General features: G+C 56.7%; 4 protein-coding genes across 4 annotated transcripts; 2 read left to right on the top strand and 2 right to left on the bottom strand.

Moving 5' to 3' along the window:
• Window positions 1-180: 180 nt before the first annotated feature.
• Window positions 181-1505, bottom strand: N7474_008824 (lysophospholipid acyltransferase family protein; the record flags this gene model as incomplete). Its single annotated transcript, XM_057200234.1, has 2 exons — window positions 181-577; window positions 634-1505. The coding sequence occupies 2 exons, from the start codon at window positions 1503-1505 to the stop codon at window positions 181-183; spliced, it is 1269 nt and encodes a 422-aa protein (XP_057050935.1).
• Window positions 1506-1924: 419 nt separating this feature from the next.
• N7474_008823 (Protein kinase) lies at window positions 1925-6521 on the top strand (the record flags this gene model as incomplete). The annotated part of the gene is made up of 5 exons (XM_057200233.1): window positions 1925-2036; window positions 2090-2204; window positions 2258-3301; window positions 3911-5945; window positions 6009-6521. 5 exons carry the CDS (start codon window positions 1925-1927, stop codon window positions 6519-6521), a joined length of 3819 nt encoding a protein of 1272 aa, XP_057050934.1.
• A 975-nt stretch (window positions 6522-7496) lies between these two features.
• N7474_008822 (uncharacterized protein) lies at window positions 7497-11954 on the bottom strand (the record flags this gene model as incomplete). Its single annotated transcript, XM_057200232.1, is given in 4 exon segments — window positions 7497-8186; window positions 8206-9558; window positions 9817-10191; window positions 10242-11954. The coding sequence occupies 4 exon segments, from the start codon at window positions 11952-11954 to the stop codon at window positions 7497-7499; spliced, it is 4131 nt and encodes a 1376-aa protein (XP_057050933.1).
• Window positions 11955-12206: 252 nt separating this feature from the next.
• N7474_008821 (rRNA-binding ribosome biosynthesis protein RPF1) lies at window positions 12207-13493 on the top strand (the record flags this gene model as incomplete). The annotated part of the gene is made up of 1 exon (XM_057200231.1): window positions 12207-13493. The coding sequence occupies one exon, from the start codon at window positions 12207-12209 to the stop codon at window positions 13491-13493; it is 1287 nt and encodes a 428-aa protein (XP_057050932.1).
• Between the last annotated feature and the right edge of the window lie 177 nt (window positions 13494-13670).

Below are 13670 nucleotides of genomic sequence, written 5' to 3'. Positions count from 1 at the left end.
GAATTGCCTTGTGGCTGGTGGGTGCCTGAGGCAGAACAACAACTATACAGCCACACTAAAGTTAATCATTCTCAATATCGATCATTCATTCAAGATAGTCATTTAAATATAATATAATAGTCATTTCTAAACAAGAGCCAAGTGTAGGTATTAGCGAAAGTGCCTCCACCGCCACTGGCTCTACTGCTTCGACCACATGGTCCCCCAGATGCGGCACAGGAATGCAAGACTGCCCAACACCATGAAGACGGAAATGAGCTCACTCCAATGGTGCAGACGAACATTGGACTCGACAAATCCAGCAGAGGCAGCCACTCGCTGCTCATCCGAGCACTGGTCTGTCGCCTCAATGGTGCCGGCCAGGGCGGACGGAAATCGGCCATTCTCGAAATACTGGTTCAGGAGCTCGTCTTTCTCCGTCCATCGGTCTCTTAGCCACTCATCAAATTCCTTCTGGTCATCAAGGGGAATGTCCGAGACTGCAAAGCGTCTCCAATGCATATTGACAGAGGTTGGTGGGCGACCTTGCCCGTATGTGGAGCGGAGGGTAAAGTACTTGTCAGGGTAGCTGCCCTTTCTGGAGAACGGGAATGCGGTTAGCATAATACACAAATGAAGAGAAAGGAAACATACGGCGGTCCTTCGTAGGCGATGGTACAATCATACACCCAGTCGACCGTCCCTCGCAGTTGTTGCAGACAGAAGAAGAGACCCGTCGACCGGGGCAGAATCGCATGTCTCAACGGAGGGAAGTTTTGTTTCGTGCCGTACTCATCGCTCCGCCGCTTGGTGTTGTTGGACAAGTTGGTTCCCTCGGGAAAAATCATCAGCCACATGGGATCATACTGCGCCTTGCTCGAGTCCGATCCCGTATGCTGGGTCTTCAGAGTCTTCAACTTCTCCAGACGATGCTGCAGCCTCGGCTTGTCGGACTCCCACTTGCGGGCCATGAAGATAAAGCCGTAGAACATCATACCTTGTCCCATGACGGGAATATACTTGAGGGACTCCTTCAGGATGATAAAGAGGCGCCCGTGCATCTGGTTGGTATATGCCTGCCACCACAAGTAAATCCAGTCGGTGTAGACCTGATGGTTTGCGATCAAGACCAAACGCTCGGGGAAGCGAGTCTCCAGCAGACCATCTCTGGAAAGATGGAGCTGGCCTCGGACGCTCGCATCACCACTCACACGGAATAGGGTTGGGGCGCCCCATTGGGTGAGTGCGGTGATGACCAGACCAAAACACTCCTTGGTGTATGCCATGTAGGAATAGTAGCGGTGCTTGTTGATGAAGTAGAGCGGAGCCCCAACCAGCTGGGTGGCAAAAACCACGACGCAGCAGCAGTTGAGCCAGGTTCCCAGCAGCAACGCCCGGAGAACCTGCATAGGGATGCCATATTTGAGACGGGGCTCCGTGGGGGAGTTGCTGGACAGCTTCTTGAGCATATCGGCGTCCATCTTGACGGCCGGTGCCTCTACCTGTTGGCCCTCTACTGGAGCCATGGCGAGGGGAGGAGGGGGTGTCCACACAGCCGGTGCTTTGTTTGTCTAGAGAACTGTTGAAACAATGTCAGCCTTGGGTCGAACGACGAAGTAGTCAAGGCGGGCACCAACCGACAGTACACGGTCGGGGGGGAGGTAGGAAACGAGAGTTCGGAGAGCAACCAAGGAGAGACAATCACCCAGCCATCAGAACACCCTCCCTAGGTAGGTAGAGTAAAGATAAGTAACAGTGGATGTGGGGGAGAGCACGGGATCCTCCCGTTCGCGGGCACTCATCACGTCAGAGGGCCCAAGGCGGTGATCGATCCAGTGCTCACTCTTCTTCCACTCACCAACCACCACGACATCTGACCAGCAACAGGCACCAGGCGCTGAGCGCCAGCCTCTCCAACACTCTCTCCACGAATGACCCAATCATCATGCAGCGCGCCTTTCACTCCCTCCGAGTGCGCGCCTTCTCCACATCGGCGCGGCGTCACGAGATCAAGGATGTTGCATCTCTGGCGACGCGCTTGATTCCCAAGTACCAAGGTGGGTGTGGACCAGTCGCAGCCGGATAAAAGCCAGCGCTGATGATCTTTTAGAGTCTTCCGAGGGCGAGCTGCTCTCTCTGCAGTGGCCGGCACCACTGCGCAATGTCCTGATCGTGCGAAAGGACTGTGCCCCGGCGGTGACAGATTCCCTCGTGGAGTTTGCAAAGTATGTGTGTCCCTACCTCCTCTGGATGGCGCATAATTCTGACCCTCGTCCAGTCACATCTCCTCTACATATCCGTCCATCTCCGTGGTCCTTGAATCCAAGACCGCCAACGAAGTCCATTCGTCCTTACCATTCCCCGTCTATTCGGCCTCGTTGGACGATCGACCGACTGCCTTTCATGATAAGGTCGACCTCACTGTGACCCTGGGGGGAGATGGCACGATTCTACACGCATCCTCGCTCTTCGCGACCTGCTCCAACGTCCCGCCGGTCTTGTCATTCAGTATGGGAACGTTGGGATTCTTGAGTGAATGGAACTTCTCCGAATTCAAGCGGGCCTTTCGGGAAGTTTACATGTCCGGGGCTGGCGGCGGGGACCGGGCACCCGTATTGGACCGTATCGAAAAGACTGCGGCCCAAGAAGAGCTGCGGATGGGCCCTACCGGCTGGTCTTCGGTCCGGGGCAAGTCAATGGGCTCGACCCGGGGTGCCCGCATCCTGATGCGCAACCGATTGAAGGTCGGGCTGTTTACTGCCGATGGGCAAGAGACGACGCCGGTTCGCGGCAAGACCGACCATGGACAGGGCGTCTACGTGATGAACGAGCTGCTCATCCATCGTGGCAAGGAGCCACACCTGGCCGTGGTGGACGTGTACGTCGGGGGCCGGTACCTGACCGAAGCGGTGGCCGACGGCATCATCATCTCGACGCCGACAGGGAGTACTGCCTACAGCCTGAGCAGCGGCGGGAGCATCGTGCACCCGCTGGTGCCCTCGATTCTCCTCACGCCAATTTGCGCGCGCAGTCTCAGCTTCCGGCCTCTAGTGCTGCCATCCAGCACACCCATCACCTTGCGGCTCAGCGAGAAGAACCGCGGACGGGAGCTAGAGGTCAGTCTGGACGGCGTCAACCTGGGCCAAGGGATGGCGGTCGGCATGGAGGCCCGAGTGTGGAATGAGGAGATGCGGCACGGCAAGAATGAGTGGCAGGGCGGCGTACCCAGCGTGATGCGGCGTAGTATGGGCGGCGAGGCGCATGAGGGCTGGGTCGGGGGGTTGAATGGGCTGTTGAAGTTCAACCATGCATTTGGCGAGGAGTAATCCGTCAATAATGTCGTTATCGTTAGACGTAAATAGTTAAATAGGTCATGAATAGTAAATAAGGATCCTGATGATTATTTACCTCGTGGTCCATGGTCGGGGGCGGCTGTTCTAAGCTGTCATTGGATGTCAGTGTTGATTCTGCCCCTTCTTCTGTGTTTCTAGCCCCAAACTCACTCTACTGACCCCTTTCTCTCTTTCTCTCTTTCCCCCCACCTTTCTTAACCATTACCAACCATCAACCACCCGCCACCCTTTGCAACTTACAAAGAAGTGAAAGCGCATCCTCGCAGTGCGAGGTCGGCTCTCCTTTCTTGCTCCCTTGGACTCGCCTCCAGCAGGTCCAGGTCAGTCCTCCCTCTTCCCCTTGAAAATAACCCCCCGCGTCCACCGCAATCTCCCGCCAATCTATTGGACACACCGACCGACTCCCGCCTCCAACAAATGCACCGCTGACCCTGCCACCGCAGTGCCCTGAACCAACCTGTCGTTCTCCAGCGACCTCAGGAGGTCCTGGCGCATTTTGGTGATTCTGTCCTGCGCTAATTGACCCGTGTAAAATGGCTTCGTATGGCAAGTGAGTGAGGCCCTGACTCGCCGAGAAGCTCCTCCTCTAACACCTGTGGCAGCCCCATGTATACGCCGGATCAGTTCATGAATCCAGGCCCAGCCCCGCGCCCGCCGGGGGAACGCCCCAAGTTGACGCTGCCCACCAGCAACAGCAATGTGGCCACCTCGTTCAACCAGATGTCTCTGAATTCGCCCTCAACCCCCGGATCCGCCAACTTGTCACTGTTTCCCAACACCAGTAGCCCATCCCTCACGCAGACCAGGAGCCAGCAGAGGGGCGAAGGCGGGTTCGCAATCATCAAGGAGGGATACGTCCGCTGCAAAGAAGACAAGTTCTTGGCCACTTGGAATCAACGCTATTTGATCCTGCGGGAATACAAGCTGGAATTCCTCAAAAATGAAACGGGCAAAGTGGCCATCTCCTTCCCGCTCTCGACGGTGACCGCCGTGTCGCGTTCCGAGGACACCAAGATGGCTTTTGAGATCACGCGGTTGGCCAACCCCAAAGACGCTCAATCCAAAACTGCCCTGATCACCCGCGACCTGCCAACCAAAACTATCACCTGTGAGGTCAAGACGGATGATGAGATTTATGAGTGGATAGACAAGATCTATGAGCGCTGTCCGGGCATGGGCGGGGTCAGCAACCCGACCAACTTCAGCCATCGGGTCCATGTTGGCTTTGATCCGCAGACGGGCGGCTTTGTTGGCCTACCTCCAGAGTGGGAGAAGCTGTTGACGGCCTCTGCCATTACCAAGGAGGATTACAAGAAGAACCCCCAGGCGGTCATTGAGGTGCTCGAGTTTTACTCCGATATCAAGATGCGGGAACAAAACCCGCAGTACTATGCTGGAATGGGTGGCGCTCCGGCTGGTCAAGGAAAGCCGTACGGCAATAACACAGTCGGCAGCTCGATCGCGCCGCCACGACCTCCCCCGCCAGGGCCTCTTCAGCGTCTGGACAGCGGACAATCCAAGCAGTCGACCGACGGCTCTATGCGCTCGGCCACCTCTTCTCCCGGGCAATCATCGAATAACTTGGAGTCTGACCGTGCAATGGAACAGCAGCAGCAATTGGAGCGTATGAAGGAGTTGGCCGAGCAGGAGCGTCGCCGAGTAGCAGAGGAGGCTCGTCTGAAGGAGGAGCAGGATGAATATAATGCCTCGATTCCAAAGACACGAACACCGATGGCCAAGCAGGAGCTCGGTGGCTACGGCGGAAGTGATGATCGCTATAAACCTAGCCGCCCAGCTCCGCAGGCTCCCGGTGGAGGAGCTCGTGGCCCTCCTCAGGGCCAGCTGACTGCGCAGCGTCCTGCACCGCCGCCCCCATCTTCTTCGCAGAATCCATATGGGCAACCTCCCCGAACCCCTGGTGGTGGATCCCGCCCCGATGACCGCCAGTATTCTCCCAACGACCCTCGTGCTCAAGCAAACCGCCCGCAGAACAATGGCAACAAGGGACAGCAGGCGCAAGGCCCACCGCCAACCCGGTTGCCGGCCCCTGTGCAACCTGTGAAGCCGCTCAACATTGCCAACAAGAATACCGGCAACAAGCAGACGCCTGATGGCGTCCGCCAAGCGGAAGCCGCCTTGACCAAGAAGCCGGAGCCCCGGCAGAAGGAGGTGCGCATGTCGGCCATGTCGGAGAACGAGGTTATGGATCGGCTGCGGGCAGTGGTGTCCAAGGACAACCCAAATGACTCGTATAGCAAGCAGCGCAAGATTGGCCAGGGTGCGTCTGGGTCCGTGTACGTGGCACGCGTTAAGGAGCACGCGACCTCGTCTGTGGCACACGAACTCTACCGGCAGTACGGCCCTCGGTGCCAAGTGGCCATCAAGCAGATGGATCTGCGCAGTCAGCCCCGAAAGGAATTGATTGTCAACGAAATTATCGTCATGAAGGACAGCCAGCACCCCAACATTGTCAATTTCCTGGACTCCTTCTTGCAGGAGCAGAGCAATGAGCTCTGGGTCGTTATGGAATTCATGGAAGGTGGCGCGCTGACCGATGTGATCGACAACAACCAAGTGATTCAAGAAAATCAGATTGCAGCAATCTGCGCTGAGGTATGTCCCCATCCATCCCCTTCAAGAGACCGTCGTTTCGCGTGCTAACTGCTTCTTCACCAGACATGTAAGGGTTTGGCCCACCTGCACAGCCAGAACATCATCCATCGCGATATCAAGAGTGACAACGTCCTGCTCGACCGCGCCGGCCACGTCAAGATCACCGACTTCGGCTTCTGCGCCAAGCTGACTGAGTCGAAGAGCAAGCGCGCCACGATGGTCGGCACGCCCTACTGGATGGCTCCCGAAGTTGTTAAGCAGAAGGAGTACGGCCCCAAGGTGGACTGCTGGTCGCTGGGTATCATGGCCATTGAGATGATCGAGTCCGAGCCGCCATACCTGAACGAGGAGCCGCTGAAGGCACTGTACCTGATCGCTACGAACGGCACGCCCCGTCTGAAGAAGCCCGAGAAGCTGAGCAAGGAACTCAAGGCCTTCCTGAGCGTTTGTCTCTGCGTCGATGTCCGCAGCCGTGCCACGGCGGACGAGCTCCTGGCCCATGAATTCCTGCAGACTGGCTGCAGTCTGGCCAGTCTGGCTGAGTTGCTGCGGTGGAAGAAACCCAGTGGCCAGTAAAGGAAACAAGAAGCATCTTATACATTTTTTTGGATCTGCGCACATACTTGATTGGGCCACCGACCTTGCCTTGACCCTTGACCATTCGGTGGGGGTCTCTTCGACTTTTTTGATCTCCTTCGACAACGACATCGCCTCGCTTTCGCTGCATTCACGACCAAACCCTGCATGAGAGGAGAGCTACATATCCTGCTGCTCGCTTCAAGCTCCACGAGCACATGAAACGAAATTACTTGCTTGCTTTTGGTTCATACACAGCCTTGTTTCACGCCTTTGGGAGACGCGTGGGTAAATGTGGCGTTCGTTTGCCTTCTTTCTTCCCTTGTTATGCGGGCAGCTTAGCTTGTCTACCATAATCCCCCTCAAACCCGCTCTGCACAAAAGACTACATATTTCCTCCCGTTCCTATTCCCCCTCTCCCTTTTTTGTTTCTTTGCAATTGCACCCATGATGTTGACGACCATGCCTGCTTTTACCCTTTATCTTCCTGGACTACTACTACTTACTATTAAAAGCGAGGATTAGTGAATCCATGATGACCTGATTTGGTTTCAACTTAGCATAACATACTCCCTCCGTACATGTAGATATTTGCTTTCTTCCAGTAGAGATGCCGAGTATAACGGAGAGAGCAATGGTACCATGATCTATTGGATATCGATCTATTGGATATAATCATAGCGACAATCTGGATGGGGCAAATGATACAGCAAGAAATCAAGCAATTAAGAATGGAGTCGAAGAAAATCCATCATCAATTATACCAACCCTCTATCCGATGTCCTAATCCAGTCTATCCTCTTAATTTCCCAACAAAAGACACAAGCAAGCATGTATAAGTCATTGGGCAATATATACCTTCTATCTAACACCCTCACTCAATGCAATATCAAGCCAAAAAAAAAAAAAAAAAAAAAAAAAAAAAGCAAGAAGCAAAAAAGAACGGAAAGGAGACTGAAGGAGGCTGCTGGAATGTTAAGACAATTTCTCCTTCACCTTATCGCCCAAATTCCCACAAGCTTCCGCAAAGAGCACGCCCTCGAGCACAGCCTCGCCTTCACCAGCAGCCCAGCGACCCGCATGCGCAAGACGCTGTTTCCACCCCTCCTGCTCAGAAGCGGACAGATCTTTCCACGCGCGAAGCTTATCCTTGTTCGACGAGGGGATAACATGCGCCGACTGTGCCGTTTCAACGATTACGCTGTGCTCCGGATTTTCTCCCACTCGGGGATCACACCTCACGATCACGGAGAGGTCCTTTGGAGACACGATGTCGAGATCAACGGGCGCCGCGCCGGCGGCGTGGACGCGGTCTAGGATCTGGCGGAGAGATTCGAGTTGCTCGGACTCTTCAAGCGCGGGAGCGGTGCGCAGGGCGGGGAAGATGCGTTCCAGGAGCGGATGATTCTTGCCGTGCGCGTCGGGGATATACGGACGAGTCCAGGACTCGCCCACGTAGTCTCGTGCGCCTAGGATGGACGGCGCGAGGCCGCGGACTTCCGCGAAGGATTGCAGGGCTGCGAGGATGGCGACGAGTGACATTAGGAATATGCCTAGGCCGTAGAGGAGGTCCCAGAACTCGGCTGGGCCCGGTTGGGCGAGGACGTAGCGCGGCGTGCGGGATGGAGGAGGGAAGGGTGAGAGGGGGGAGTGTGTGCACGACCACTGTGTTTCCCATGGACACGGAGGCGAGCTTGACGTTTTGGGGCGGGACTTCCGGGCCGACTGGGTGTGCGGGTGCGATGAAGGTCGAGAAGACGAGCTTGGTCATGGAGAAAGGGTGGACATCGCGGATGACGGTGAAGGGACGGATGGGGCCAAAGCCACGGATTGGGCCGAATTCCAACGTGAAGAGGGAAATCGAATTATCGCTACCGCTGGCGGCGATGATGGTCTGCTGCTGGCCCTGCGGGTTTGTGCCTAGCGGGCAGACGTCGAGGCCCAGACCGATCTTGACACTGCGCGGGAGGCGTTTTCTGCTCAGGATATATGCCTTGCTTGCCTTGTCATCGGGTAATCGGAGGATGACGAGCTCTGCGCCGCCGCGGTCCGGCGCATTCTGAAGCAAGAGCAGCGTTGTCGGGTTGAGGAAGCGGAGGGCACGGAACTTGGGGCGAGCAGTACCGCTCTTGGGCAGAGGGATGGAGAAGACTGTTTTCACGTCCGGCGCGGCGTTGGACCGCTTGGAAGAGGAGAGCTCGCCGACGACCACGTCCACGCCGGTGGTGTATGCAACGCGGAACTTGTCGTCTCCGAGACTGGCAAAGTCCAGATCTTCGGCCTCCTCGTTGCCACTCAGGCGGATGCGCCCAACGACATCGGATTCGCTGGGCGTTTCTGTTGCGCAGAAGAAGACAATTTCACCGGAGGGAGCGAGACCCGTGGTGATGGCGCCGATGCGCACATTCTCTGTATCATCGCTCTCCTCGTTCCGGTACTTCCTCCACGGCGACAAGCGCAGAACCCGCTGGTAGGTATCGGCTGAATCCGCACCACCCTTAATTTTGAACAGCGAAGCGCGCGACAACGGCGTCGCCTTGCCGGGGATTAGCTCCCCTTCTGTCCGAGCTTCCTCTGTCTTTGTCTCTTTCTCATCTGCATCTGGATTCTCAATCGCCGAATCCGTAGGTGGGAGCACAACAGCTAGTTCTCTGTGCGGGGCATCAAACCGAAACGAGCGTAGATGCTGGTTATTGTTCTTCTTCACCTCTTCGACTGAGCTATTGATACCCGCCAGCGCGACGATCTCATTCGCGTTGTTCGACTGCGGCGCGGCTGCCAGCGACGTCACCGAGTCCTCATCGCGCGAGAGCTCCAGCTCCACGGACTGCTTGATTTCGTCTCGCTTTGATGTATCCAGAAGAGACTGTAGGACGCCACCAGTTAGTGAGATACATACGGGGAAAGGGGGCAGGAAAAGACTTGCGATTTTGTTCCCGACGCCGCTGCGCCCTTGGCCGCCGCCTCCGCCGACCAGCAGGAAGCGGTTGTTGCGCGGGTCAAAGTCAGCCGCAAAGAGCGGACACGACAGGGTCAGCTTGGCTGGGTAAATGGTGGGCGCCATTTTGGGTGTGAAAAACAAGAAAGGAAGAAAGAAAGAGAAAGAAAGGACAAGTGGTGACGACGCGGCCCAGTTGCCCCGGATTGTGTTCTTGGCGGCCGTAACCCGCATTAGGGATGCCGAGCTGAGTTATGTATAGACCGGACTAAAGAGGGCCAAAAGAAAGTGAATAATAATTGTCATAGATTCTGTCTCTACTCCATGATTTTATACGAATGTCCACCACTACTCCACCTCTTGCCCAGTAAACTCCGGCAGCCGCTTGCGCACATCCTCCCACGTCTCGTCGCCGTCGACGATCGACTTGAGCGCCTGCAGGATCTCGTCCTCGCTGGCGCGCACCTGCTTGGTCGAGTCGCGGTCACGCAGAGTAATCGAGCGGTCCTTGACGGACTGGAAGTCCACGGTGATGCCAAATGGCGTGCCCAGCTCGTCGTTGCGAGCGTAGCGCTTGCCAATGGAGGCGGACGAGTCGTCGACCCGAGTAGAAATACCCAGGCGGCGTAACTTCGAGGTCAGGTCCTGCGTCAGGGGCTTGAACGAAGCGTGAGTCGAGAGCGGAACCAGCAGGACCTTGGTGGGTGCGATGGCAGGGGGGAAGGACAGGACCTATGGATTGTTAGTAAAATTTAGGATCAATGAGGGAAAACAAAACATACGCCACGGGCCTCGTCGCCCTCGCGCGACCAGTAGACGTGCTCGATCATGCTGTACAGAATACGGCCGATACCGAAGGACGGCTCGATGACGTTGGGCGTGTACTCGCGGATGTTCTCGACGCGGGTGCGCTTCTCGATCTTGATCAGGTCCTTGTCCAACTCGATCTTGGGGGTGGCAATGCCCTCGACTTCCACCTCGATCTTGCCATTCTTCTCGAGGTCCAGGGAGAGCTTCTCGCGTAGTTCCTGGGACAGCGCCTCGACCGCCGCCTCGACAGACTTGCTGTCCTTCTTGAAGCGGGGACCGAACTTCTTCTTGTCGATGTCAACCTGCCACTCCTCAATGCGAAGGGGCTCCGGGCGAGTCTCGCGCACAACGAGCGGCGCGCCGGTCTTGTTCTTGTGCACGGTCAGGTCGTAGGCGCTACGATCAGCACAGCCGACACACTCGATCCAGCCGTAGCTAGTCTTCAGCTCGGCATCCCAGCAGTCGGTGGCATAGTGGGCCATCTCATTAGCCATGTGTTGGCGGAAGCGTAGCTTGGAGCGGTCGATACCAAGCTTCAGTAGGAAGGACTGAATGCGGACCAGGAAGTAACCCAGTGTCTCGTTGTCCACGAGGCCGGTCTCGACCGCCTTGCCGACGGTCATCTGCACCGTATCGGTGCTACCAGACAGCTGCACGTTGCGGTCGAGCAGCGACAGCTCGACATCCTTGACGTCCGCAAAGCGCGGGTGCTTCTTACCACCCTCTGGGTCGACAAAGTGCTCAATCTCGGCCATCAGGAACTCACGCACGCGCAGCAGACCGGCACGAGGAGAGATTTCATTGCGGAACGACTTGCCAATCGAGGCCGAGGCGAACGGCATGCCCTGCTGGTTGAACTCAAGCAGCTTCTGGAAGTTCAAGAACTGGCCCTGGGCGGTCTCGGGCCGCAGATAGCCCGGCATGTTGCTGCTGGGACCGATGGAGGTCTGGAACATCAGGTTGAAGGCGACGGGCGGCAGGAGGTTGCCCTCGGTGGTCGGGTTGCGGATGTCGTACTTGGCGATCAGCTGCTCTAGTTCGGGTCCGCCGTAGTTATCGATCTGGGCCAGCACCTCCTCGTACTCCTGGACCAGAGCGTCGTCCAACTTGACGGCCTTGCTGGCCTTGACCTTCTTCTTTTTCTTGGCCTCCTTCTCCTCGTCGACCTCGACCTTCTGGCCGCGCGCCTCCTTGTCGCCCTTCAGGCGGGCCTCCAGCACCTCTTCGACCAAGTGGTCTGCGCGGAAAATCTCGCCGGTCTTGGGGTCCTTGCACATCCAGTCGGCGAACTTGTCGACGTGCCCACTGGTCTTGAAGACTTCGTCCGGGGTCAACATGGTACAATCGAGCTCGAGCATATCCTCCTCCAGCACGAAATGTTTGCGCCACAGGTCGGTCATGTTGGCGAGCAGAGCGCAGCCGGGGGGACCGTAGTCATAGAGGCCCGACACCCCACCATAGATCTCGAAGGAGGGGGTGTAGAACATGCGACGGCGGAGCATCGAGTCCAGCACCGTGCGATCGATGGACTGGCCCGTCTTCGTGTCGACGGTGGCCATCTTGGGATTTTTTTTGGACGGCTTGACGAGCTGGAGGGCGGGTATGGAAGTGGTAAAAGTCCGGGTTTGGAAGGGAAAGAATGGAGAAAGAAAAGAGCGGGAGAGTAGGCGCGGCAATTGAGTCATACACCACGACACCACCACAGCCGGGGAGGGAAACGACAGGGATGAAATCGAGAGACACCGAGAGAGGAACACACACAATGGAGAATGTGAGAACGAGAGAGAATGACTCAATTCCTCCATCGGACCGTTTGGCCCATGTGTTGCGGTTGATCCTAGGTCCGGCGAAATGTTGTTCCGTCTAAATTATTTTTTTGGTCGAGAAACTGACGGACGGAAGTACTTCTTCTCTGCACATACACACCCTCTCTCACCATGCCTCGCAAAGGCCTGAGCAGGCCACCCCCTGGGGTTTCGCAAGACGCAAAACCAGGCAATAAGCAGCTACGCAAGTTGGCCCACATCAAGCGCAAGAGAGCCAAAGACTCCACACGGCGCGAAGAGCGATACGCCGTCAAGAAGGAAGAAGCCAAGAATCCCAAGCTACGGGCCGACCGATTGCAGCGCAATATTCCCCTGACGCTGGATCGCAAGCGCGTGTGGGATGAAGCCGACAGCGACGCCGAGGAGCACGGGCTGGGACTCAGCGTCGACGTGGAGCGGATCAAGCGCGCCAAGCAGGAAGAGGAAGATGAGCTAAATCGGCCATTGGAGGAGGGAGAGGATGAGAGCGGGGATGCACAATCCGACGACGAGTCGATCGACAGCATGATTGCATCCAGCGACGGCGAGGACGAGGATGAAAACCAGGACGAGGCAGAGCCGGCTCACGGCCGAGGAAAATCTAAGCTCCCCAGCGCAACCGAGCGCGCAACAAGCCCAACGCATTCAACGCGCAGCACGAACCTGAATCTCGCGCCAGAAGCACTCGCCGCCAAATTCCCGACCCTCTTCTCCAACGAGGCCCCGCCAACCCCCAAGGTGCTAATCACGACCTCCATCAACTCCAACCTCCACCACGAAGCCGAAACCCTCACCGACCTCTTCCCCAACAGCGTCTACATCCGACGCACAGCGCACCGCTACTCGCACAAATTCTCCATCAAAGAGATCGCCAAGTTCGCCTCAAACCGGAACTTCACCACCGTGGCGGTCCTCCAAGAAGATCAGAAAAAGCCCTCGGGATTGATTCTGGTTCACCTGCCCGTTGGACCCACGTTCCACTTCTCCATCAGCAACTGGATCGATGGCAAGCGGTTACCGGGCCACGGGAGAGCAACAGAGCATTGGCCGGAGCTGATCCTGAACAACTTCCGCACGCCGCTGGGTCTCTTGACGGCGCATATGTTCCAACGGCTCTTCCCGCCGCAGCCGGAGTTTCAAGGCCGACAGGTTGTCACACTGCACAACCAGCGCGACTACATCTTCGTGCGCCGTCATCGCTATGTATTCCGCGAGAAGCGCGAGACGGAGAAGGCCGTCGTGGACACTGATGGCAAGGAGATGAAGGGCGCGGAGGGTATCCGTACCGGTTTGCAGGAGCTCGGGCCACGGTTCACCTTGAAACTGCGCCGTGTCGACAAGGGAATCCAGAGGGCGAGCGGACAGGAGTGGGAGTGGGAGGGCAAGATGGAGAAAGTGCGCACCAAGTTCCAGCTTTAGTTATTACTTTTTTACTCTGCATCGGTTTGGGAAGGAGTTCGATCTAAAAGCTTTTTATTTATTACTGAATGGACATAGATACATACACTCCCCAGTCCCTGGACCTCTGTTGCAATACATATCATTCCTAGGTCATATGATTGTGCCGCTGGGCCAGAAAGACCCCTACCGGTATGT

The sequence above is a fragment of the Penicillium riverlandense genome (genome assembly GCF_028828495.1).
Source record: "Penicillium riverlandense strain IBT 135883 chromosome Unknown utg000007l_segment0_segment0, whole genome shotgun sequence".
Taxonomy (NCBI): domain Eukaryota; kingdom Fungi; phylum Ascomycota; class Eurotiomycetes; order Eurotiales; family Aspergillaceae; genus Penicillium; species Penicillium riverlandense.
This window is presented reverse-complemented; position numbering and strand designations above follow the sequence as displayed.